This window comes from Manis javanica, chromosome 10 (assembly GCF_040802235.1).
Source record: "Manis javanica isolate MJ-LG chromosome 10, MJ_LKY, whole genome shotgun sequence".
NCBI lineage: Eukaryota > Metazoa > Chordata > Mammalia > Pholidota > Manidae > Manis > Manis javanica.
The window spans coordinates 45,741,169-45,766,073 of NC_133165.1; the positions used below are offsets into that span (position 1 = coordinate 45,741,169).

At 52.9% G+C, this 24,905-nt stretch overlaps 3 protein-coding genes and 1 long non-coding RNA gene across 9 annotated transcripts; 3 read left to right on the forward strand and 1 right to left on the reverse strand.

Annotated features, from left to right (window-relative positions):
- Positions 1-113: 113 nt before the first annotated feature.
- Positions 114-24,804, reverse strand: LOC118971421 (uncharacterized). The gene is made up of 3 exons (XR_005059841.2): positions 24,668-24,804; positions 12,693-12,842; positions 114-388 (listed from the first exon to the last, which is right to left on the reverse strand). It is a non-coding gene; the product is annotated as an uncharacterized lncRNA (long non-coding RNA).
- On the forward strand, positions 735-14,289 carry KIF22 (kinesin family member 22). Its single transcript, XM_037012799.2, has 14 exons — positions 735-854; positions 6,554-6,749; positions 8,039-8,166; positions 8,247-8,401; positions 8,625-8,834; positions 8,916-9,146; positions 9,284-9,437; positions 9,554-9,689; positions 11,559-11,727; positions 12,239-12,407; positions 12,802-12,869; positions 13,680-13,892; positions 14,003-14,062; positions 14,148-14,289. The coding sequence occupies exons 1-14, from the start codon at positions 836-838 to the stop codon at positions 14,193-14,195; spliced, it is 1,956 nt and encodes a 651-aa protein (XP_036868694.1). The 5' UTR covers positions 735-835; the 3' UTR covers positions 14,196-14,289.
- On the forward strand, positions 14,708-20,004 carry MAZ (MYC associated zinc finger protein). 6 transcript variants are annotated; one of them, XM_037012805.2, is made up of 8 exons: positions 14,708-14,725; positions 15,010-15,080; positions 15,692-15,778; positions 15,857-16,710; positions 17,107-17,170; positions 17,438-17,609; positions 18,400-18,624; positions 18,901-19,039. In XM_037012805.2, exons 2-7 carry the CDS (start codon positions 15,045-15,047, stop codon positions 18,600-18,602), a joined length of 1,416 nt encoding a protein of 471 aa, XP_036868700.1. In that variant the 5' UTR covers positions 14,708-14,725; positions 15,010-15,044; the 3' UTR covers positions 18,603-18,624; positions 18,901-19,039. The 6 variants fall into 6 exon arrangements, with proteins under 6 accessions (XP_036868700.1, XP_036868699.1, XP_036868701.1 ...); XM_037012804.2 differs by lacking the exon at positions 14,708-14,725 and having other exon boundaries at positions 14,898-15,080; XM_037012806.2 differs by lacking the exons at positions 14,708-14,725; positions 18,400-18,624 and having other exon boundaries at positions 14,904-15,080; positions 18,901-20,004.
- PRRT2 (proline rich transmembrane protein 2) lies at positions 21,058-24,729 on the forward strand. The gene is made up of 4 exons (XM_017680499.3): positions 21,058-21,202; positions 21,885-22,840; positions 23,223-23,355; positions 23,524-24,729. Exons 2-4 carry the CDS (start codon positions 21,950-21,952, stop codon positions 23,532-23,534), a joined length of 1,035 nt encoding a protein of 344 aa, XP_017535988.3. The 5' UTR covers positions 21,058-21,202; positions 21,885-21,949; the 3' UTR covers positions 23,535-24,729.
- Positions 24,805-24,905: the final 101 nt, after the last annotated feature.

A 24,905-nucleotide genomic window follows, 5' to 3' on the forward strand; every position in this document is an offset into this window, starting at 1 on the left:
GCCTCAGGGACAAAGGAGGTGGGAGGCCTGCAAAGTGAGCTCTCATGCCCACCACTTCTGCTCAGTTGCAGACCCCACAGGGAGGAAGAGGACACTTTGCAACTCTATATTGGCTGCTTTACCATCCAGTAGTAGGGAAGAGTTTCTGACTATCCCAGCAACAGCCCAGCCAATGAGAGACTCTTACAATTCAACCCCGTGAGCCCCTATGACAGATGGGACTCCCAGTTTCCTCCAAAGGACGTTTTGCTTAGAACAGTCCACCAACGCTCCCCCTTTCTTCTATAAGAAGTCTCCTCTCCATTGTTCTCTGGACACGGTTGTGGTTTTGCCATAGTTGCTTGAACCGCATCGCAATTCTCTGCTCTTCCAGAGTAAACCTATCCTGCTGGTAAAATAATTGGCAGCTTTATTTGTAAGGTTAACAGTAGTTACTTGAAGGAAGAAAATGAGGTGGAAACTCTGCACTTAAACAAACCTACACCTCAAAACCCAAAAGCCAGAAGGCAAAGGGAGCCCAGTGATTGGCGAGGCTTCACACCTCTCCCACTGGGTGCGGGGACTCCCAGGGTTTGCACAGAGCGCGGGCTACAACGCTTCGGTGACCCCCGTGCGCGCATGCGTCCTCTGCCAGGGAACCCTTATCCTTGAAGGACCCAGAGGCGAACCCTTAGAGGGCGGGATAGTTGTGGGCCGGGGCTTCCGGCGGTGAGGAGCTGGGATTGGTGAAGCCTAGGAGAGGGGGCGGGGCACAAGGAAATTCAAATGGGAGAGGCGGTTCAAAGGAGGGCGTGGAGTGGACGCGGGGGTCACCGTGCAGCTGAGGCGACGCGAGATGGCGGCGCCGACCTCAGGTACCCGAACCTGGCGTGGGCGGGGCGGGGCCCAGAAGCCTGGAGCCTTGTAGGCTAATGCGTCGGAGTCTGGTCTGGGCTCTGGGGCTTGTCCCGAGAGGCCGAATTGGTGCGGGGGCGGGAGTGGAAAGGTGGAATTGTGGGAGTCGCAAGCTGGTCAGCCTTTCAGCTCTTTCCATCTCCTGTTTTCTACTCTGCACGGATCTTTTGAGACCTGGTTCCTGCACTAAAAGCTTCCTTTGAGCCCAGCGCACTTTATCTCTGTACGCTTCTTTGTCTGTAAAATGGGGACAGTGACCCCTATGTTAAGAGATTACCTGAGTAAGCGAGCGAAAAGTGGCTAACACTAACCCTAAGGACCAAAAGAAAGGAACTGGGTGCGCGTTTTGCGGGAAGGGTTCTGTGTATGACGTGTTGTTTGGGTGAGGGGAGATCGAGAGTGTAGGAGGGCAGGCGGAGGTTCAGATGAGCTGCAGCTGTGTGAGAGCTGAACACAAGATGTGCTGAGATCACAGAAAAGGGAAAAAAGGTACTGTTTCCTTTCATTCTAGCCGTTGAAGTCAATGCTATTTTAGGCTGTTAGACATTCATAATCTTGCATTTATTTGTTTACATATGTCTCTGCTCTCTTCTTCTAAACTGTGATTATGCGGGACACAATAGTAATTTGAGTCCCTTACTGTTAGGCCCTGTGGAGAAACATACAGTGTTTGACATTAGTAGAATCTCAAGCACATAACTGAGCCCTTGCTAGGTGCCAGGCACATAAAGTGTCAGCACTTTATGGTGATGAATCATTTAATCTACACACAATGCTATGAGGTGGTTTACTATTAATTGTCCCTGTTTTACAGATGAGGAAACTGAGGCATAGATGGGTTAAAGAGCTTGCTCAAAGTTAACACAACTGGTAAATATTGGAGTCTGATTTTGCACTCAGTTAGGCTGACCTTACCCATTATACCTAAATACATGATATTTCTGCTGTCTGAGCACAACCTTCCCAAGATTCACTGTGCCTCATACACAGTAGGTACTGTAAAAATGCTTGAATGAATATTGTTCCTTCAATATAATATAATAATCTGTTTCAGTAGGTAGTCATGTAAACATCATGAAAAGCAATGAGAGCTATGTATAAACTGCTATGGAGAGTGCAAAAGTAAACCCTCAGGTATTCTGGGAGGATTTCATTAAGGAAGTGATATTTGAGGTGGTTTTCAAAAGTTGGATAGGAGTTTGCTAGGCCTTGGTGGGATAAAAAGACCAACAAGTGTTTTCATATTTATGATGTAAAGAGAGGCCAAAGATGATCTCTCTGGCTCAATTTCTCCTCAATAAAGGAGAGAAGAGTTAAGACTAATAAAATCTGGGGATTGTGGGAGAGAGAAAAATTAAAAGAAATAAGTGCTAACCTCATCCAACCTCGAAGTTGCTTTTAGGGTACACTCTTGTACCATAAACAGTTGTTTGTGTGTGCTTCTCCGTCCCTCCTCCCCTGGACAAACTTTGGGACAAAAAAGGCAGTAAGCCACTTCATGATGAACTGTTTTATGTAAATTCATTCACCAGGTCTTAAATTGTTTAGCAAACAGACTCCCCAAGGGCCTACTTTGTGCCAACCATTGGGGATATAAAGGTGAGCAGAGTAAGACTTGTTTTCATTTGAGTTCAACAGTTAGAGAAGACAGACCAACAGTTACAGTAGAGTACAGAAGATATTCCAGGGAGAGAGAACAGCATGTGCAAAAAGGCCCAAAGGTGTGAGAGAACTTGGTTTGTTGTAGGAACTGAAGGGAGTTCGTTATAGCTGAGAGTTTACAATGCAGGGAAGGAAATGGAGAGAGAATTCTTGGATGGGAGTGAGACTGGAGGCAGAGAGACCAGTTGGGAGATGACTTTGGCAAAGACTGTGCAGTGCAGATAGAGGTGGACTCATTTAAAAAGGTAGAATTGTTTAAAGAAAAAAAAAAGATAGATGTTAATGAATAATTAATGTGGGAGGTGAGAAGGAAGATGGGAGTTAGGAAAGATTCTCATTTTGGGGTTGGTTCCATTCATCTACCTTAGAACAGAAGGAAGGTGAGATTGCAGAAAGATGGGGAAACGTTCAGTTTAGGACAGGTGGAGTTTGAATTACGTGAGAACCATGTAAGAGGAGTGGTCAGAACAGCAGCTTGGATCCAGAGTTCTGGATAGTGCTCTGTTGTGGAGGTTTCCATCAGGAGTCATCAGCTTTCATATGTAATTAAAGCCAAGAGAGCAGGTGACTGTGGACATGAAATGAATCTGAGTAGTGGCTCTCAACTGTTTTTGTTCCCCATGTGGACATTATGGCTTCTGGAGACATTTTTGAGTATTATAATGGGAGAGAGGCAGGAATGTTAACTGCCATTGTGTTTGGCCCTTATGTGCTGAACATTGTACAATGCGCAGGATAGCCCCAACCCAAGCTGCCCAGCCCAAAAGGTCGATAGTGCTGATGTGGAGCAACTCTGGTCTAGAGAGAGGACAGAAGATGCCTAGGAAAAGCACTGAAGGATGGCAGAAAGGAGTGAACAGAGAGCTAATGGGTAGCATGGAAATGAAGGGAAAAGTATATTTCCCAAAGGAAAGCAGATCAAGGGTGTTAATTACTGCTGGAAAGTCTAACAAGAGGGAACAGAAGCATCTACTGGATTTAGCAGTGAGGAAGGCATTGGTGACCCTGCTGAAAGGTGAGGGCAATAGCTAGCTGCTGCTTTGACAAAGGAGTAGCAAAATTGTAATAATCACAACAGGAAACCTTTACTGAACACTTGCTACCAGGCACTGTGCTAAACATTGTATGCTTATTGTTTCTCTGTCTCCCCACAGTCTTCCTAGGGTCTATACTGTTGTTATTTTATAAAGAGAAACTAAGGCTTGAAGAGGTTAAGAAGCCTTCCCAAGGTCACACAGCTAGTAGATGGAACCTGTCTCTGACTCCAAGACCCATGGGGATACAAAGATGAAGAGGCTGAGGAAGCCCAGGGACTCATATAATGAACTTTGGAATTAGACCTTCATTTGAAGCTATCACTAGCAAGCTGTTAATCACCAGCAAGTTAGCTAACCTCTCTATACTGAGGTTTCCTCATTTGGAAAATGGGATAGATAGAAAATAAAACACTTACTGAGCTTACACTAAGTACCAAATGCTGTCCTAAGCACTTTTACATGAATTACCTTATTATTGCCTGAACAACACAATGAGTAAGTATTCCCATTTTACAGGTGTGGAAATTGAGGCACAGGAATAGAAAATCATTTCCCCAGGCTTTTTAGTTAGTTGTAAGTGGAAGAGCTTGGATTTGAACCCAGGCCATCTCACCTTGAATAATGAACCTACCTACTATGTGCTAATTACTGTGCTGGCATTTTACATGTTACTTCTTCTGATCCCCATTAAGCCCTTTAAGGCACACCCCACCCCATTTTATAGACAAGGAAACCAGAGCACATGAATCTTAAGTCATTTGCCCAAAGTCACAAGCTAGTGTTAGAGCTGGAATTTGAATTCAGCTCTGTCTGAACAGAGTCTATACTTTCTTCATCACCGCAGACTTCCTTTCCCTTATATCTATCACTGCGCTTCCTTAAGTGCTTCTGTATCTGCCATCTTTCTCGTTCTCACAAAAACTTTGGGTGAGCTAGGCTATGGGAGGCCCCTGCACACATTTTTGACAAGTCAGTAAACTCTGCACTGTAGTTTTCAAATCTGCACAGGTTTTTGCTTACTTGCTACCGACTTTCAGGATTGTTATGAGGGTCAAATGAAAACCAGATGGCCAATTGCTTTGTAAACCATAAAGTGAGAAGTGTTGTTACTTGCTTCATTTATCAGATGAAGGAACAGAGGCCCAATTCTTGAAACAGGCCATCAGCTTATGGATATGTCTTATTTTGTATAATATTCTTTCCAGGGGTAGTCTGTTCACTTTTGTCTTGGGTTTCTCTGTTGGCCACCACAGCAGCCTCTTGCCTTATATGTCTGTGGTTCCCAACAACCGGCTGCTAACCACCGGCAAAAGAGAAAGAGTCAGAACTGCCAAGAATTTTCTCAATTAGTATATAGCAGAAAGGCAATATGGCATCCTCATTAAAAGCTAGCTTTTGCAGGTGATCTGTTTGAATTCTGCTGCTAGCTACATCTTGGTACCCTCCAATGTAAAACAGAGAAATATCCTCCTTATAAGATACTTCTCAGCTTTCAATCTGTGCAAAAAATAAAGAGGCTTTTTTTTTTTGCTTTTAGTTTAATGTGTTTTCTGGTGATAAAAGTAATTCATATATATTTTTTTTCCCAAATAACTTAGGTTGAAAGAAAACTAAACAGAAAGCTTATAATAGAGAAGGATTTGCATGTCAGTGCCTTTTGCAAACTGAGCAAGGACAGAAAGCGACTGAGGGCTGCCTCTCAACTTTATCCCTTCCAAACAAGGAATCCACAGTGTCTTTTTCTTTTTAATGCAAATATTATAGACATTACAGCATTATAGAACTGGGTAACAGAAAGTAAACCCACATAATCCCCCATCAAGGGAAAACCATTGTTTACAGTTTAGTGTGTGTGTAAGTATGTATCATAAACCTCAGGTAAGAAATAAAAGACACAGAAAAGTCAGGCAGTTCATTGACTGGTTTTGGGTGGAGAGCAAATGTCAACTATTTTAATCCTGAGAGCAACTCTGGGATGTTGGTCTGCAATACCTTGGCAGTCAGTGTGTCCCACCCACAGCATCCACCTTATCTGGGAGTTTGTTAGAAATGAATAATCTCAGGCATCACCCCAGGAACTGAAACCCAATCTGCATTGTAACAAGCTCTTCCAGGTTATTTGTGTACACATTACAATCTACACCCTGCTGGACCTCCTTGTAGAGCAGGGAAGGAACTGAGGCCAAGCTTGGGTTCACCTATACTATAGCTGGGGGAGAAAGCTCCCACAGAATGAGCTGTGGCCATGGCCCCTGGCACTCCCAATGGTCTCCAGGCCTGCTTCCCACCCAGGTCAAGGTTCTGGGGTCTCTAGTTTACTGAGATGCTGGGGTTTGTTTTGTTTGTAGACTATGCTTCTTCCTTCTTTGAAGAGCAAAAGGACAAAATGTAGGCTATGATACAGGACAGTAATGGCCACATGGCCCCAAGAATAAAATACCAACGTGTTCAGAAGAGCTGCTGCACCTCTGTGAGCTTCTTCGTTGGTAAATGGGACTAATAGAACCTACCTCTCAGGGGCACCATGAAGATTAAAGTGTGCCTGGCATGTAGTCAGTGCTTAGTAAATGTTAATGTTTGCTAAATACACAATATGGTTTACAGTCCCTGAACTATACATAATCTCCTCCAACCTCACACCATACTCCTCCTGAGACCACATATTTGATTCATTTTTTTCTTCTCTCCTGCCCTTCTGTGTTCACCCTCACTAACAGAACACACACAGCATGCTGCCTGACCAGTTCCTCGGGGAGGGCATGCTTTCACACCTCTGTGCTTTTGCACATGCCATGCCTTCTGCCTGGAAGGCTTGGCAAGGTCCCCTTCATCCTGATAGAGCTCAGCTGTATTAAGTACCTCTTCCTCCAAGACTTCTATTCTTATCTCTTAGCAAAGCTGGTCCCTGCTTCCTCTGTGCTGCCACCATACTTCATGCCTAAAACTTCTCTTCTCTCTAGGAGCTGGTCGCTGTCGGCTAAGCAAGGTGGGAGCTGGCCGGCGTCCACCTCCAGCTCGAGTAAGGGTGGCTGTGCGACTGCGGCCATTTGTGGATGGAACAGCTGGAGCAAGTGACCTCCCCTGTGTACGGGGTCTGGACAGATGTTCTCTAGAGATTGCCAACTGGAGAAACCACCAAGAAACACTCAAATACCAGTAAGGTTTAGGCCACTCTTCCCTTTCATCCCTCTCTCTCCTGGGTCTGCTCATGCTATCACTCACCCAGACAATTAGTTTCTCAGACCTGCCTCCTCAGGGTCCTTGCTTTTTTTAGCACAGCTTTTTTCCCCACACCTTCTTTTGTCCATTCAGGAAATGTACATGGGTGCCTGCTGTGGCAGGTCCTCTGTGGGCCACTGTGGGGAAAGACTGGAGGCTGAATCAGACATGCCTTACTGACCACAGCCTTGTGCGGGAAATAGGCACAGAGAGGAATGTGAGCAAGGGAGTCCCATCTAGGGTCTGGGGAAGTAAGTGAAAGGTTGGGGGAACACAGCCAGCTAGCCAACCAGGCTCTCACTTGGTGGTGTCAGGGAAGACCACCCAGATTTGAGGACAGAACTCACAAGGGTAGCTACTTTAAATTCCATTGCACATTTAAAGTTCAGGCTCTTGGCCTGTTATTCTAGGCCAGGGGTAGCAAACTACAGCCTCCAGGTCATATCTGACCAGGAGTCTTTTTGTAAATAAAAGTTTTATTGGAACATAACCACACTTATTTGCATATTGTCTGTGGCTACTTTCTGACTATAATGCCAAAGTTTAGTAGTTGCGAAAGGAGCCACATGGCCCACAAAGCCTAACTATTTGCTATTTGACTCTTTACAGAAAAAACTTTGCTGACCCCATTCTAGGCCCTTGATGATTTGGCTTCAGTTTCTTTCCAGCCTCAGCTACACTCCACTTAGACTAATCCATACTGTGGACTCAGCCACAACTTCTCCACCAGAGTGCAACGAATGGGCTATAGGTGTATAGAGTCTCATAACCAGCATCCACTGTTTACTCCATTATGGTGTACAAATACTACTTCCTAAATATACTGTCATGTGGAAAAGATTGGGAAGCCCTGCCCTTTCACACCAAGTCTTGTCTGTGTGCTATTTTTGATACATAGAATATCCTTCTCTTCTCTTTGGCAAAATCCTCCTTTCTCAAGCATAATCAGTTACACTTTCTAGTGCATTCTTATCTTCATTTCCTGAATCATAGCAAAGTATGGATATCTACCTATCCCAGTAAACTGCAGAAATCCCAAGAGCAGGGACCTCAGGTTCATCTCATATTCCTAATACCAATATAGGGAATGGGACAGAAGAGGTTGTTCAGGGGGTGCCTTCTAACTTTATTCAATAAAAGGGACAGATTCTTAAATCTGAGGCCAGTATTCTTTAGGTCTGGGTGAGAATGGCACCCTTCACTAATTCCCTTCTTTCTTCTTGCAGGTTTGATGCCTTCTATGGGGAGAGGAGCTCTCAGCAAGACATTTATGCAGGATCAGTGCAGCCCATCCTAAGGCACTTGCTGGAAGGGCAGAATGCCAGTGTGCTCGCCTATGGGCCCACAGGAGCAGGTGAGAGACAGACAGGGAACAGCTATGGGCCAACTAGGGAGTGGGGAGGAAAATCTCACAGCAATCTCCACTCTCCCTAGGGAAGACACACACTATGCTGGGCAGCCCAGAGCAACCTGGAGTGATTCCCCGGGCTCTCATGGACCTTCTACAGCTCACAAGGGAGGAAGGTGCTGAAGGCAGGCCATGGGCCTTGTCTGTCACTATGTCCTACTTAGAGATATACCAAGAGAAGGTGAGGCCCCACTCTTGTTGGGGAGGGAAGAAACAAAGGGTCAAAATAAGACCCAGTTCTAACATGAAGCTCTGCTCTAATAAGGAGGTAAGACCTAAAAGATGGAGGTTGGAGTAGCAGACAGTACAACTTTTGAGACTCCAACAGAGAAAAGGACACTGATCCCCAGGAAGTAAGCAGCTTTTGTCTGGAGAATTCACCCTGCCTCTCTCTGCTCCAACAGGTATTAGACCTCTTAGACCCTGCATCAGGAGACCTGGTGATCCGAGAAGACTGTCGAGGAAACATCCTAATTCCAGGCCTCATGCAGAAGCCCATCACTAGCTTTGCTGATTTTGAGCAGCACTTTCTGCCAGCCAGTCGAAATCGGACTGTGGGAGCCACCCGCCTCAACCAGCGCTCCTCCCGCAGTCATGCTGTGCTCCTGGTTAAGGTGAGGCCCACTGACAGGCATGAGGACCTGGGAAGCCCCTGGAGCCTGAACTAAGCCTGGGGCCCTTGCTTTTACCCCCAGGTCGATCAGCGGGAACGTTTGGCCCCATTTCGCCAGCGGGAGGGGAAACTCTATCTGATTGACTTGGCTGGCTCAGAGGACAACCGGCGCACAGGCAACAAGGGCCTGCGGCTGAAGGAGAGTGGAGCGATCAATACTTCCCTATTTGTACTGGGCAAGGTGGTGGATGCACTGAACCAGGGCCTCCCTCGTGTACCTTACCGGGACAGCAAGCTCACTCGTCTGTTGCAGGTCAGGCCACCCATCTTGGGGTAAACGGGGTTGGAGAAGGAGTTTCTTAGGTGTGATGGGAGGCTGGGGAACAGCAGTCAAGGAATAAAAATCTGGGGCTTCTGGTCCACCTATTTAGCCCAATCCCCATCCCTTAGGACTCTCTGGGTGGCTCAGCCCACAGCATCCTCATTGCCAACATTGCGCCTGAGAGACATTTCTACCTAGACACAGTCTCTGCACTCAACTTTGCTGCAAGGTCCAAGGAAGTGATAAACCGTCCTTTTACCAATGAGAGCCTGCAACTTCATGGTGAGGACTGGGGTTGGCAGGAGTGGAAAGGCTGTCTCTGGACAATTGGGGAGTTTGCTAAATCCACCAAGCATCAGCACAGAGGCTGATACTATCCCCACTCCAATCATCCCTAGTCTTGGCACCAGTTAAACTGTCTCAGAAAGAACTGCTAGGCCCATCAGAGGCAAAAAGAGCCCGAGGCCCTGAGGAAGAAGACATTGGGAATCCTGAGCCCCCAGCAGTTCCAGCCTCTGCCTCCAGGAAACTCAGGTGAGCAGGCAGGGGGTGGGCCTTTTCTGTTGTGTCTGGGTTGATTGCAGAGCAGCAGTGGGTTTAGCCTGTAAAATCCTTTGCACTGCTAACTTGTTCCTCTCTATTGAATTCACTCAAAATCCTACTCTATTGAATTTACTGAAGTGTGAATATTAATCTCTTATCTTCTGGACTGCTACCTGGGCCCTAAAAGGCTGCCTCTTTAAGCTTCTGGCCCATTCCCTTTTCATTTTCCAATCCCTTTAATGCCATCAGCAAAACCTCACATTTTGGGGCAGCTGTTTTGAGGACAAGCACTTTTGCTTTTGGCTCAAGGAGTAATCTAGGTGAGGTCTCTCAGGTCCAGAGAAGAACAGCAAAGCAAAGGAAACAAGAGATGAAAGAGCTGTGTCTTGCTGAGACCTCTGTTAAAGAGTCTAACCTCTCCATAACTCCAAGGAGCCAGTTGCTCTCCTAACTTTGCCCTGCTTCTACCCTCAATGCAAACAAAGCCTCTCTAAGTCCCTTCTGTGTGTATAACCTCCCTCCCTGGTTCTAACAGTCCTACCTCATAGCCCAGTATGAATTAATTGTCAGGTTACTTCTATTTAGTGGTCGTGCTTTCTCTGTCTGGCCACCTGGCCGTCCCTAACTCTAAGGAGCCAGCTGCAGTTTTAACTTTGTCCTGTTTCTACCCTAATGCCAAATAAATCCTCTCTAAACCACATTAAGTCCTAAGGCCACTGAACAGAAGTGCTTTGAGAAGGCCAAGGATTAGTACAATTTGCCCCAGGGGCTATTATAGTTGAGGAAGGATAGCATACATAAAAAAGGTGCTTGTTCACTCAGAACCCCATCTCTCGATCTTGTCCTCAAGCCATTTGTCAGCAATCCCCTTTCTTATGCACAAACTAGGGAAACATGCACATCTGTATTACATATGAACAGGCAAGATCTCTAACAGATATGCACCCTAGGTAAGCTCAGAGGAAGGGCACATCAGACCTAATCAGATCCTGCCCCTAGGGGCTCACATTTCAGTAGGGGAAATAAGATGGAACATAAGTATATGACACAAGGTAGATAGTAGGAGTGCAGTAAAGATGGAGGAGCTGATTGATCTGGGAGAGCCAGGAAGTGAGAAGTGACTTGTAGCATTCACAAATATTTCTGATCCTGCTCTTCCTAGGCACTTGCACACAAAGAAGAGAGCAGTCCCTGTCCTGGAGGAGTTAGTTCAGTGTAGGAAAGAAGATACACAAGCTGGGCATCATGGGAAAGGTGGCATCAAACTGACTTTAAATGATAATTGAGATCAGATGTGAGGGAAAAAAATTCCAGAGAAGGAATAAATGTTAGGCATTACCACATTTAGGCTAAGTCAGGACTCTGTTTGAATAGGCCTTTCCTACTGCCCAAAGGAGAAAGGTTTGGCATTTGAGGTCTTCAGTGGCTTCCAAAGCCCTGCTGAAGATGACCTCCTCTTTGAAGATCTTCCTGACTGCTCCTTCAAATGGACAGACACAGAGTCCTTGCTGTCACCTTATCATAGTCTCTTACTTTCTATTAGACAGTGAATGCTCCCAGGGCAGGGCAACATCTTAGATCCTGGATACCTGAAACTCAGGTGTTCATTAAATGCCCATTCTCATCTGATCTCCTGGCATCCCTGAGAGGCTATTCGTACAGGTAGTAATCCATCCCCATTCATCTGTGAAGACACTGCACCCAGAGAGAGTGGATGACTTGCTCAGGGCTGCCCAGCAAGTAAACACCAGGGTCTGGAATCCCAGAAAACACCAAGTTAAGGCATGATAAGGGGAATCCTGCTGTTAGAGAGGGTGATGAGAGAGGGATAGGTGGAGAGTAACTTCTTTGTCTGCTCAGCCCCCTACAGAAGCTAAGTAGCATGGACCCGGCCATGCTGGAGCGCCTTCTAAGCTTAGACCATCTGCTGGGCTCCCAGGGGAGCCAAGGGACCCCTCTGCTGAGCACCCCAAGGAGAGAGCGGATGGTACTTATGAAAACAGTGGAGGAAAAGGATTTGGAGATTGAGGTAAGTGTTGGGGAGGTGGGGAATACGATTTCTCCTGGCTTTGAGAAGCAATCTGAGGATCTTCAGATAGGGAAGGACACCCTTAAAGGCAGGACCAATATCATTTTCACCTAGCACCAGAATCTCTGTTCTCTCACTTCTGCTTGAATGTCGTTAACATGGCTGAATCTTGTAAAGTAACAGATCAGATGTGAGGAGGTGAAAGGAAGAAATTCCAGGAGAAAGGCACAAAAGTAAGACATTGCCATCCCCTAAAATCCAGCTCAAATTAAGTTAGGATCCTTTGCTTAAACAGTTCTTCCCTTCAGTGTTTTGCAAAGAGGCAGCCCTGATCATTAGAAGGCTCTTAATTATATTGAGTTCCAGTTGTCTTCTGGTAGCTTCTCCCATTGGTCCTTGCCTTTCTTTCTAGGGCCTCAGAGCTCTGCACACTCACTTACCTAATCCACTGCCCTTCCAGCTGCCCTAAAGTTGGTGCTGGGTCATCTCTCCCCCTGATCCTTTCTAACAGAGGCTTAAGATGAAGCAAAAAGAACTAGAAGCTAAGGTGCTGGCCCAGGAGGCTGCGGACTCAAAAGAGAAAGAGAATTGCTCTCCCACAGTGCTCCGACCCCTGACCCACCGCACAGTCACAGTGGCGAAGTCCTTTAAAAAGGCTGTGGTGATGCCCTTACAACTAAGTACGTTTCATTCTGGGGTCTGGGAGGGCCCAGATAACAGAGCTCAGAAGGGAGGAGGTGTTAGAAGCAGCTGTCCTCATATTACTCATGTCCTTCCATCATATGCTAGCCCCAGAGAGGGGTTAAGAAGCTCTGAAGTAGAGCTGGGTGCTCTGTTCTCAGGCATCTCGTACAATGGGGTAGACTGACAAGTGCATGACTATAGTGCAAGACCACTTGAGATTACTTTCAAATACAGGTAAATGGTGGCGATGTGGAAACATAACAAAAGAAGAGGATAGATACCTTAGGAGGAAAGGGAACTGGGGAGTCAGGAATGGGAGAACCAAGCAGCTTCCAGGGCAGGTGAAAAGCAGCCTCAGCCATGACTCTCGTTCACAATTCTTGCTTTCAGTTCAGGAGCAGGCAGCCTCCCCACATGCCAAGATCCATATCCTGAAGAAGAAAGGCCGGAAGAGAAAGGTGAGAGGAGCTGGAGGGTTAGACCCTAGGAGAAATGGTAGTAAGGAAAAAGGGTAGTGGGCTCCTGAGCTCCAGTGCGCAGAGCACTGGCCATGGAGTTACACAACCTGTCAGAACACTTATCAGCTATTTGCAACTCTTCCAAGTTGCTTACCCTGGGAGGGCAGATACTTCACATTTAGGATGAAATGCAATGATATGATGAATGTACCTAACAGAGTGGGTGCCTTATCACCTACTTTCCTTTCTTCTGGATGGTTCTCACCCTGTCAGTAGCTACTTATTAGATGTGTATAGTCCTGGTCCTGCCCTCTATAAACTTAAGGGCCCCGCGTTTGGGAAACATGACCTAAGCAATCAAGGAATGAAACAACACTGGAAGAACTACCTAAAAACAGAGATGACAGGTTTCATGTGGGGAGGGGGTATGGGGGGGTGCAATTTATTGAGTACCTTTTCCTGTGTGTTTTCCTAGCTGTGAAAGAACTAACTTACTTTTTAGAGAGACAGGATTTTAAGAGTTTACTGTGTGCTTTACATTCATTAATTCACTTGATTTTCACGGCAACTCTGTTACCACTTTTTCACAAGTCAGATAAAAATGGGAATCAGCCCAGAGAGCCACCATAGGGAAGGGTTTTTGGACACACTCTGACAGGAGGAAAAGAAGTTGTCGGGGGCGGGGGGTGGTGGTGCAAGGAGGTAGCTGCTGTTAGGCTCCTATCTTTAACAGAGGAGTCCAAAGCTGTTTGCTGCGGCAAGCTGCAGCGAAATCTGCTTTTGTTACTCACCTCCCCCTACCTCATATAGCTGGAGTCCCTGGATGCCTCAGAGCCAGAGGAGAAGGCTGAGGACTGCTGGGAGCTACAGATCAGCCCGGAACTATTGGCCCATGGGCGCCAAAAAATACTAGATCTGCTGAACGAAGGCTCAGCCCGGCAACTGCGCAGCCTGCAGCGCATAGGCCATAAGAAAGCCCAGCTCATCGTGGGCTGGAGGGAGCTTCACGGCCCTTTCAGCCAGGTAATGGCTCAGGGAGGGCAGCCCTGGAATGGAGTTGGAGGCTTGGGGGGCGGGGGGGCAAAGAATCTGGAACTCCCTAGGCCCCTTCGTCATTGCTACTGTCCTGTCAGGTCGAGGACCTGGAACGCGTGGAGGGCATATCTGGGAAACAGATGGAGTCATTCCTTAAGGTGAGTTCACAGCTTGGCCCCTTTCCTTTGGTCTCTGCTCTGCCCCGGGCTCTAACGCTGCTCTCCCTTCCCTCTTGTGTTGCAGGCGAACATCCTGGGTCTCGCAGCAGGCCAGAGCTGTGGCCCCTCCTGATTTCCAGCTCCTCTCCTGACTCTGCCGCGTTGTTGTTTTTCTTTTTTAAATCCACGGATAACCGCTTGTCATGTAAATACAGTATTTACTCCTATGCTTCAGCCTGATTCTTGAGACTCCGGGGCGGGGCCAAGGCAGAATTGCCCTTGGGAAGGCCCACACAACCTACAGGCTAACTTCTTGGGGCGCCATCTTTGGGAAAACACGAAGCAGCGCAGGATTGTAAATAAACCATTGGAGTGGGGAGGGGGTAAAAAACGGTGGCCGAAAGGAAACAAAAAGCTAACGTGAAAGTTCGAGGACGACGACCGTTGAGGGCACGCGCTTAGTTTAGCTCCGCCTCATCCGTACCCCCGACGCGCGCTCCCCTATTCTCCCGCTCAGCAACGACAGCGGTATTTTGCGCGTGCGCGCGAAATAACGGCCGGTGGAGGGGTGTGGAATCTCAGGGGGGCGGTGAAGAGAAGCTGCACTGTCTCCGCGCGCCCACCACCTGCGCCTTCGTCAGCCAATCAGCGACCATCTCAGGGGTCTCGCGCTCGGGGCGACTCGGGCTGCTGGGTGGCTCCCCCGTCCCTCCTCCCACCAGAGTCCTTCTCGTACCTCCCTCCTCCCGCTGGCCTCGCGCGCTCGCGCTTGCGCTCGCGCCCGCTCCAGCCTCTTGTGTGTCCTCGCGCCCCCCGCCCGCCCTCCCCACGCGCAGTGTGCTCCGCTCCCCCCACCCTCCTCCTCCTTGCCCCCTCCTGCTCGCGGCACACACCTCCTCCCTGGGTTCCCCCTCCCCCACAGCCACCTCCTACTCCTCCCGCCCCAGGGTGAGCGCAAGCTACCTCCCTCCCTCCCTCCGCCATGGATCCCGGCAACTGGAGCAGCTTCATCTTCCAGGTAACAACCCCCTCCCCCCGCCCCACTTCCCACACCCCTTCCCGTCCGCCCTCCCTCCCGTCCCAACCCCCCACTCCGCGCACCCGGTGCGCGCGCAGCTGTCCCCCTCCCTCCCTCACGCCCTCCCCGAGGCGCCGGCTGGGCGAGAGCGCGCGCGGAAGCGCGCGCGCGCGTGCGGCGGGGGCCGAAACAGCTCCCTCGCTCCCCCCACCCCGCCCCGTCAGGCTCCAGCAGGGGCCGCCGCCGCTCGGGCCCCCGCCCTCCGACCCCGACCCCCAGCCCCGCGGGGCCTCTCGCCCCCACCCAGGGGGCGTCGCCGCCGCGCTCCGCCAGGCGCCCTCCTTCTTCCCGCCGGCCGGGTTGCGCGGGCGGCGGCGCGGCCCGCGGGCCATGCGTTCGGCGCGGCCCAGCCCGGCCGGCCGGGGGCGGCTCCCCGAGCCCGGGCCCCGTGCGGCCCGCGCCCCCGGCCCCCGTTGAGCCCCGGGGGCACCGCCGTGACCGAGGCCATGTTCCCCGTGTTCCCTTGCACGCTGTTGGCCCCCCCCTTCCCCGTGCTGGGCCTGGACTCCCGGGGGGTGGGCGGCCTCATGAACTCCTTCCCGCCACCTCAGGGTCACGCCCAGAACCCCCTGCAGGTCGGGGCTGAGCTCCAGTCCCGCTTCTTTGCCTCCCAGGGCTGCGCCCAGAGTCCATTCCAGGTGAGTAGGGGCCGGCCGTGGCGGGCCGGGAGGGCGCCGACCCGCGGCCGCGGCCCACACGGCGCCTTGTCTTCGCAGGCCGCGCCGGCGCCCCCACCCACGCCCCAGGCTCCGGCGGCCGAGCCCCTCCAGGTGGACTTGCTCCCGGTTCTTGCCGCCGCCCAAGAGTCTGCCGCGGCCGCCGCGGCAGCAGCTGCCGCCGCCGCCGCCGCCGTTGCTGCTGCGCCCCCGACCCCGGCCGCCGCCTCCACAGTGGACACAGCGGCTTTGAAGCAGCCCCCAGCTCCCCCTCCGCCGCCCCCGCCGGTGTCGGCGCCAGCTGCCGAGGCCGCGCCCCCTGTGTCTGCCGCCACCATCGCTGCAGCCGCGGCCACTGCCGTCGTAGTCCCAACCTCGACGGTCGCCGTGGCCCCTGTTGCTTCTGCCTTGGAGAAGAAGACAAAGAGTAAGGGGCCCTACATCTGTGCTCTTTGCGCCAAGGAGTTCAAGAACGGCTACAACCTTCGGAGGCACGAGGCTATCCACACGGGAGCCAAGGCCGGCCGGGTTCCCACCGGTGCTATGAAGATGCCCACCATGGTGCCCCTGAGCCTCCTGAGTGTACCCCAGCTGAGCAGCGCCAGCGGGGGAGGGGGAGAAGCGGGTGCCAGCAGCGGAGGAGCCGCAGTGGCCCCAGGTGGCCTGGTGACCACGACCGCCTCCGGAAAGCGCATCCGGAAGAACCACGCTTGTGAGATGTGTGGCAAGGCTTTCCGCGACGTCTACCACCTGAACCGACACAAGCTGTCGCACTCGGACGAGAAGCCCTACCAGTGCCCGGTGTGCCAGCAGCGCTTCAAGCGCAAGGACCGCATGAGCTACCATGTGCGCTCACATGACGGCGCTGTGCACAAGCCCTACAACTGCTCCCACTGTGGCAAGAGCTTCTCCCGGTGTGCACGGGGCCTCCGCCACCGTGGGGCGGGAGGGACAGCAATGGAGATGGCCTGGCCTTGGCTGGTGGGGTGGGAGAAGGTTTCTGAGGATGGCAACCGGGAACCACTCCCAGGGAGGGAGGGAGGAAAGCCTCTCCTGGTTACCAGGGAGCCGGGGGTGGTACTTAGCAGAGGAAGTGGGTCTTTCTGTTGAAGGGAAGTTTGGCGTGGGAGGAGGACTAGCCTGCCTTGCGTCAGGGGAGGGATTTCCAGCCTAACTAGGACTCGTAGGCCAGAAGGCCAGAGCTCGGGAGGAAATGCAGGGACCTTTGGAAAGGCCTGCTGTATACTAAGGCAGATTTGGGGGCATCTCCACACCCCAGGACCCTAACCCCAACCCCAACGTATTCCCAGGCCGGATCACCTCAACAGTCACGTCAGACAAGTGCACTCAACAGAGCGGCCCTTCAAATGTGAGGTAGGAAGTCGTCTCCTGTCCTGGTTTTCATGATTTTGAACCTCATTGTAGCTGTCTGAGTTCAGCCTCTCAGATCCCCTTTTTCTCTCTCTTTTTGTTTTTTCACTCCATTTTCTCATCCCTCCTTAAGGTCTTGTCATTTCATTCCCATTTCCTACAGATCAAAGATCCCCAAGGCTCTGGTTCCTTTAGCCTCTTGCCCCCCTCTCCCCACCTGCTAAAGCTTTAACTCTCCTGACACCCCTCACTCCCCTCCCGCTTCCCCAGAAATGTGAGGCAGCTTTTGCTACGAAGGATCGACTGCGGGCGCACACAGTACGACACGAGGAGAAGGTTCCATGTCATGTGTGTGGCAAGATGCTGAGCTCGGCTTATATTTCGGACCACATGAAGGTGCACAGCCAGGGCCCTCACCATGTCTGTGAGCTCTGCAACAAAGGTACGTGCTGAGGAATGCTGGGAGGGCCTGGGACAAAGGGTGGGAACAAAGCCAGAGGCCTTTCCACAGATGTGGGTTAAAGGCGCTGTAGCTAAGGGCTTATGGCATCTAGAGCACATTAGGAAGCAAATGAAGCAGCACTGGGATGACTGAACATCATTAAGTTCTAAGAGGTCATGGCCGGAGATGGACCTGCCAGAAAGACATGACTTCTGGGTGTGTGTGGGGACAGTGGGAGTGAGACATGGTTGCTCTGGGGAAGGTGTGGTCAAGAGAGCTAGTTGCCACTGGTCAGAAGGCAGAATCACAGCTACGCAGCCACAAGTTCTCATCTTCGGCTCCTGGGGCAAGTGGAGTACATCAACAGGTGTTTAACAAGCACACACAGTGCCCCAGTAGCAAAGAAGCTGCTTTTAGACAGATCCACATTCACCGAGTACCGGGCTAAGATCGTATGGGGTACTGGAGGGAGGGGACACAGCCGTCTGAGGGTAAGCCCTTCAAGTGGCTAGGAATCAGTGTCCTGTCACCCCAGGAGAGAGTCCCCTGCCACGGAGAATGGGCTCTGTGGGTACCAAGGCCAAGAGGCTGACACCACTCAAGCAGGTCCCAAGCTCAGGGCAGGGCTCTGCCGCAGCAGAGTAGTTGGCCCCAGGCTACCAAGGATGTGGTGGGAGGAGGACAAGGCCATCTGAGGAGGGTGTCCCCAGCCTAGGAGAACAGCCCCGTCTCTGGGGTCTCCGCCTGGCTGACCCCCACCCCCCCAATCCCAATCCACCCCCCCCAATAGGCTTCACCACGGCAGCATACCTGCGCATCCACGCGGTGAAGGACCACGGGCTCCAGGCCCCGCGGGCTGACCGCATCCTGTGCAAGCTGTGCAGCGTGCACTGCAAGACCCCTGCCCAGCTGGCCGGCCACATGCAGACCCATCTGGGGGGGGCCGCCCCCCCTGTCCCGGGAGATGCCCCCCAGCCACAGTCCACCTGCTGAGGGGGACCCCTGCACCCACCAGGCAAGGCGTGGGGCAATGGCTGGGGGGGTGGGATGGGGGGGTGGGACGACGGGACTCAAAGGGCCCAATAGGGGATCTCAGGAAGGCGCCAGGGATACCCATCTATCACTCAAGTTAGGAACACTTCTGGGGACAGGGAGGGCCCTTCAGAAGAACTGGATAAAGATGCAGGCCAGAGACTGGGGACCAAATAGGAAGTAAGCAACGGCTGTGTCCCAAGGGAGGGATGGCTCTTGCCATTCAGATTGTGCTGTGATCTGGTGTTTCTCACTGCAGGTACCGGTGAGGTTTGTCCAATGGCGGCAGCGGCGGCGGCGGCGGCGGCGGCAGCAGCAGCAGCAGCAGCAGCAGTGGTGGCGGCCCCTCCCACAGCTGTGGGCTCCCTCTCGGGGGCCGAGGGGGTGCCCGTGAGCTCTCAGCCACTTCCCTCCCAGCCCTGGTGAGCTCCAGGTTGGTGGGGGGAGAGGGGAGAATGGAGGAAAGTCCCTTGATACCATCTCCTCTTCCCCTCTTTTCCCACCAACTCCTCACTACTTACCCCATCACCAAGGCGCCTCCAGAAGGAAAGGAGGAAAAAATGTTTTCTTAGGGGAATTCGCTAGGTTTTAATGATTTGTTTCTCCTGCTCCTCTCTTCTCCCTTTCAGACCTGACCCCACACACACCTGTCCCCTCAGTTGTGTTGAAACCCCTGGACAGTGGGCAGGGGTGGCAGAGGACAGGAGTGGCTATAGCCCTCATGCCCTCTCCTCTCTGTAAGCCCCTGCCCTGCCCTTCTGGGGATTTGTGAGCCTTCTCCCTTGATGGTCCTTCTTGATCTCCTCCTTCCAGTCCCTCCCCACCCCCACTACTGTCTGCTGCCCCTCCTGGGGAGTTGGTGCTTTTTTTTTCCAGGGGGAGGGAGGAGAGGAAGGAGGGGAATCAAAGATTCCCTCCCAAAGGGAAAGGTGAGATTTGAGAAGGGGCAGAAATAAGGAAGGCAAAGTTTGTACCTTCATAAGGTGAGGTTGTTCAAGGTCAGGCCCTGAACATCCTACTTGAGAATCCGTCAGGGGAAAACAAGTCAAGGGGAGCAAAAGGAGGAGCCACTAGGGCCAGAGGCAGGATGAGAGATGGACTCTTAGGGAGCCAGGGTAAATGAGGGGGATCCAGGGACTAGAGGTGCTTCCTGGGAGTGGGGGGAATGCAGCTGCAGTGTATCCCACTTCCCTCTTCCATCCCAGCTCCAGCCTTGGCCTTTTCTTTTCATCCTCCTCTCCCACGACAGAAGCTGTGGCTCTGGCCATGTCATCGTGTTCCTGTGTCCCCTGCATGTTCCCCTCCCTTCACCCCCCCCTTTTCTGCGCGGACCCGATTACAATAAATTTTAAATAAAAACCTGTCTGTGACTCGATTGAAAATGAATTGCTCTTACCAGGCCCCCAGTTCCCCGCCTCCAAGGGGCTTCTACTTGCACCTCCTGTCAGTCCCAGTTGCCCTGCCCAGCTTTGGGGCCCTGGCTCCTCCCCAGAGGCAGCATCAGTGGCTGCAGCCGGATTCAGGGTCAGGGTACGGTGGCCGTGGAGAGCAAGTTCCAGGACCCCCCAGGTCTCTGGGGAATACTCAACCTGGACAGGCCCAGAATAGCCACTGGAGGTTTGAAGAAGCCTGGGTGAGAAATCCAAATGGGCTTGCTGGACATAAGATGCTTCTCACCCCCATCCATACCCACTACCTGCTGCTCAGTCCCCACCCAAATACCTGTGCATCCCTAAGGCTCTGAGGTGGTGGTGGTGGATGTTGCTGCAGGAAGGCTAGGGGAGTCTGAGCCCTAGAACGGAGCAGTGAGGTCCGGAATAGAAACTGCACTTGTCCGTTTCATTCTTGGCACCTTCCACCCTGCGCTTACTCGGGCTCCTCCGCCCCAGCCCCCTCCTACTATTCCAGATTGCCCTTGCAGCCTTGGCCTTGCCGCTTGGAATCCCCTTTCCAGTCCTGGCTTCTTCCCTTCCAGGGACCTTTTCTTGAACTTTACAGTATCCATTTCTGCTGCTACTTCCTTGGAGGTAGGGGGACTTCCTGTTCTGTAGGCTCTCCTGTGAAACCCCACCATACTTATGTGCAGCCCCCCAAGATTTGCCTCCCTTCTCTTTGCTTGTCGGGGTGCCTCCACCCATCCTGCCTGTCTCTGGTTCTGTCTCCTCGCAGACCCCTCCGTTTCCTCCAAATCCTGCGTCTGCCAGGACCCCCGGTGACCGTTGGCGTGAGGGGCCCGGGGCTTGGGAATGGGGCACCCCTTGGAGGCGCGCGTGAGAAGGGACAGGGAGGGGGTATGAGCGGACCCCCGGCAGGTTGCCCGGGTAACGCGGGGCCTGGCACGCAAGGCTCCCTCCCGGTGAGGAGCGGCGGGAGGCGTGCAAGGGGCGGGGGCGGCGTGCGTTGGCGGCGGCGGCGCGTAGGGGAGGGGTGGGGACCTGAGAGGAGGGGAAACCCGCCGCCTCCCTCCCTCGCTCGCTCGCTGACTCGCTCCCTCCCTGCTGCGGCTGCTGCAACGCAGCGGTGGCGGCAGCAGCGGGAGCAGTCTGGAGGCCGACGTCGAGGTGAGACGGGGATGGACTGAGGCCGAGGGTGGGATACGCGCACGGACAGACGACGGGCTCCTAGAGGGCTGCATAAGCATGCGGGCGCCTGGCGGACTGGTTGATGGTGCTGGGCGGGCCACGCCAGTGGGAGAGGTGGCGCCGGTCCCGCGGGGGTGAGGGAATCCCTGGGCGAGGGTCTGAGAAGGGGCTCAGAGGAGATATCAGGCCCTCCCAGGGAGGGGCAGGGGCGTCTGCATGCCCAACACACAGCAAGAAAACCGCACCGGCTGGGCGCCCAGGGAGAGGGGAGGATGCAGAGGGAGTGGAATGTGAGTATCGAGTCATTTGCCCAGTCTGCCTGTCGGAGTGAACGAGTGTTTATACAGCTTGTTGATTTGGGGGTGCTGGGGCATCTTATGGGATCTGAGTATGGGTATTGTTGGGTGAACCCAGGAAGAGACCACGGGAGGGTCCTGTTTACAAAAGGGTTTATCTTCCCAGGGCTCTCCTAGTGGAAGACTGAGCAGAGCACCCCTCCCCTCCCCAGACTGTCCCACCCAAGGCAAAGGAAACCCCAACTTTTCTTCCTCTTCCCAGAGGCAACCCAAGGCTGGCCCTGTGACAGGAGCATAGCCCTCTTGAGCTGTAGTGCTGAGAGCCACCTCTTCCCTCCTCATACCAAGACTGTCTCCTCTTTCAGGATTTGCTGCTGTCTCTGCTGCTCTAACCTCCCCACAGAGGCCCTCTCCCTGTTCCCATCTCAAGATGGCAGTCAGCAGCTCTGAGGTCTCTAAGATGAAGCAGATAGAGGAGGGTCCCCAGACCCAGGGAGAAGGGCCTGGCCATCCTGAAGCCAAAACTGGCCCTCTCCAGGTCCCAGAAGAACCAGAGGCCCTGCAACCAGGCCCAGACATCGCTGGGGACCCTGTGGACTTAGAGCCCAAGGCTGAACTGGCTCCAGAAAACACAGAGACCCCAGCTGGGGCCCCAGAAACAGCCCAGGCCAGAGACCTCAGCTCAGGCCCAGGAGGGGAATCGAAGGCCAACCCTAACCCCAAAGAAGCATGCCAAGAGTCAGCACCCAAACCAGAAGTGAGCAAAGAGGCCACTGCAGACCAGGGTTCCAACCTGGAGTCTGCAGCCTCACTTGAGCCAGCCTCAGAACCTACTCCCCCAGCAGACCCCCAGTCAGACCCTCAGCCAGATCCCCAGTCAGGTTCCCAGCCCATCCCCAAGCCAGCCCTTCAGCCAGAGACCCCTACCCAGGAGGACCCTACCCCTGAGACTCTGACTGAGAGCATGGGGGAAAAACAGGAGAATGGGGCTGTGGTTCCTCTGCAGGCTGGTGATGGGGAAGAGGGCCCAGCCCCCCAACCTCACTCACCACCCTCTACAAAAAAAACCCCAGCCAATGGGGCTCCTCCCCGTGTGCTACAGCAGCTGGTTGAGGAGGACCGACTAAGAAGGGGTCACAGTGGGCATCCAGGATCTCCCCGAGGTAGTCTGAGCCGCCACTCCAGCTCCCAGCTAGCAGGATCTGGGGTGGAGGGGGGTGAAGGCACTCAGAAACCTCGGGACTACATCATCCTCGCCATCTTGTCCTGCTTCTGCCCCATGTGGCCTGTCAACATCGTGGCCTTCGCTTACGCCGTCATGGTGAGCCCCATGGGACCCTGGCCCAGGCCTGATGTGACTCCCAGATTCCGGCCACTGCTAGGACAGAGCCCCAGGAGTAACCTCACCTTCCCTCTCTGCATGGATCTCACTTCCCAATTATGGGGCCTTTGCTTGCCTCTCCCTAGGACTCTACCCTCTGAGCCATGATTGCCTTACCCCTTTAGGTGGGAGGGATATCAAGACATGTTTCACACTGCCTTGCTGACCTGTGCCCTCTTCGCCTTGCCTTTCCAACCCTCCTTCCCTTAACCACTGTCCATGGGGCTGGCCTATCTCCTCTGGATGACTCTTTCACCTGATCCCTGCTGGGCTGGCTTCTCCTGAACTGGGCTGTGGTGCCCCACCCCTCACCTAACCCCAGTCCCGGAACAGCCTGCAGCAGGGGGACGTGGATGGGGCCCAGCGTCTGGGCCGCGTGGCCAAGCTCTTAAGCATCGTGGCCCTGGTAGGGGGGGTCCTCATCATCATCGCCTCCTGCGTCATCAACTTAGGCGGTGAGTGGGGGTCCGGGACAGACTGGGAGGAATGGTAGGGTTGACAAGGGCAGCTTTACTAACCCCTGCCCCTGCTCTCTCCTGTCTGTCCTCCCTACTTCTCCTTTGTCTCTCCTTGTCTCCCCCTCCCCCCTAACCCTCTCTGTCCCTCCCTCTCCTCTCCCACAGTGTATAAGTGAGGGGCTCTGCCCTGCATTCCAAGAGTTTTCTTCCTGTTGGGAGCTGCCTTGGGCCCATCCTCCCCAGGAGGAGCCTAATTGATGGCCCAGGCCTGCACCCAAGGGGACCAAGGGAGCCTGGGCGGCCTTGTTTACAGCTTCTTTCCTGTTCCTGCATCCTGCCAGGCTCCTCTGCCAACATAGGCCTCCCATTTCCCTGCACTGTTTCCAACCTTCCTGCACTTCTGCCTGCATTCCGTCCAGCCTCTTGGCCTCCCATCCCTGCACTTCTGGAAACCTCCTGCACTTCTGGAAACTTCCTTGAACATCTTCCAAACTCTGTTCTCAGCCCCCTTGCATCTCTCCCAGCCTTCCTGCACTTCTTCCAATGCCCTGAATTCCCTGCACTTCAACTCTGGTGTCCCCCTCCCAACTTTCATTGTCTTGGCATATTCCCCCATTCCTTTCTTCCTTCTCTCCTTTATAATTTCCCCTTCCCTCTCCTCATGCTCCACCACTTTCTTCTTCTGCCTCATCTTCCCTCAGCTACCTTTCCTCCTCTCCTCAGGATCCTCTCCCCCATCCTCCTGCCACTGTTTATTCTTCAAAAATTCCAGCACTTAGATAAGACGGGGAGGGAGCGGTGTAAGGAGAGGGCTCCCTAGCCCAGGGCTCCGACTGTTCTCCGACTGTCCAGACGTCCCCCGGGCGCCTCAGGGTCGCACTGCCGGCAAGCCAGGCAGGCCTCTTTGGGGGACTTAGGCAGGGGTGGCGAGCACTGTTTCAAACAGCACTGGGAGAAGGGAGGGCGGCGACTGCTGCCGCTCCCTGGTCAGGCCAGTGGACTTGCCCTACCTGGGCTTCTTAAACCAGTCAACGAGTTTATAAAGGCAGCGGGGCTGTGGTCACGTGCTTTGTAACAAAAGAACCCCCAAAATAGGACCAAAGCTCTCAGCTGCAGGGAGCGAGGGAGGGGTGGGAGCTCTATAATTACTCTCTAAAAGATCGAGGGAGGTTTGTCGCACCCAACAGTCCGCTGGGGAGGCGGGGATCCAGCTATGACGCGATTCGAAGGTCTTTGTTTTCTAAAAAAAAGTGTGGGGAAAAAAACTAAAAAGTCTTAAAAAAAAAAAAGGATACATCAAACTGATTACCCCTTTTTGTATGCCGGATGCTGCATGAGTCTGAAACGTCAATAAACGGAGACTGCATGAGACTCGCCTCCACTCTTAGTTGGTCCTTAACATCCGTCTGCTGTGGGTTCTGGTATCGCCGCCGTTACAGAAGAATTGCGGGGCGACGTGCGCATGCCCCTCCTAGGTCTCCATCTTTACTGTGGGCAGAAGCCTAGTGTGCCAAGCCTACCTGCGCATGTGCAAGCCTCTCTTGCTT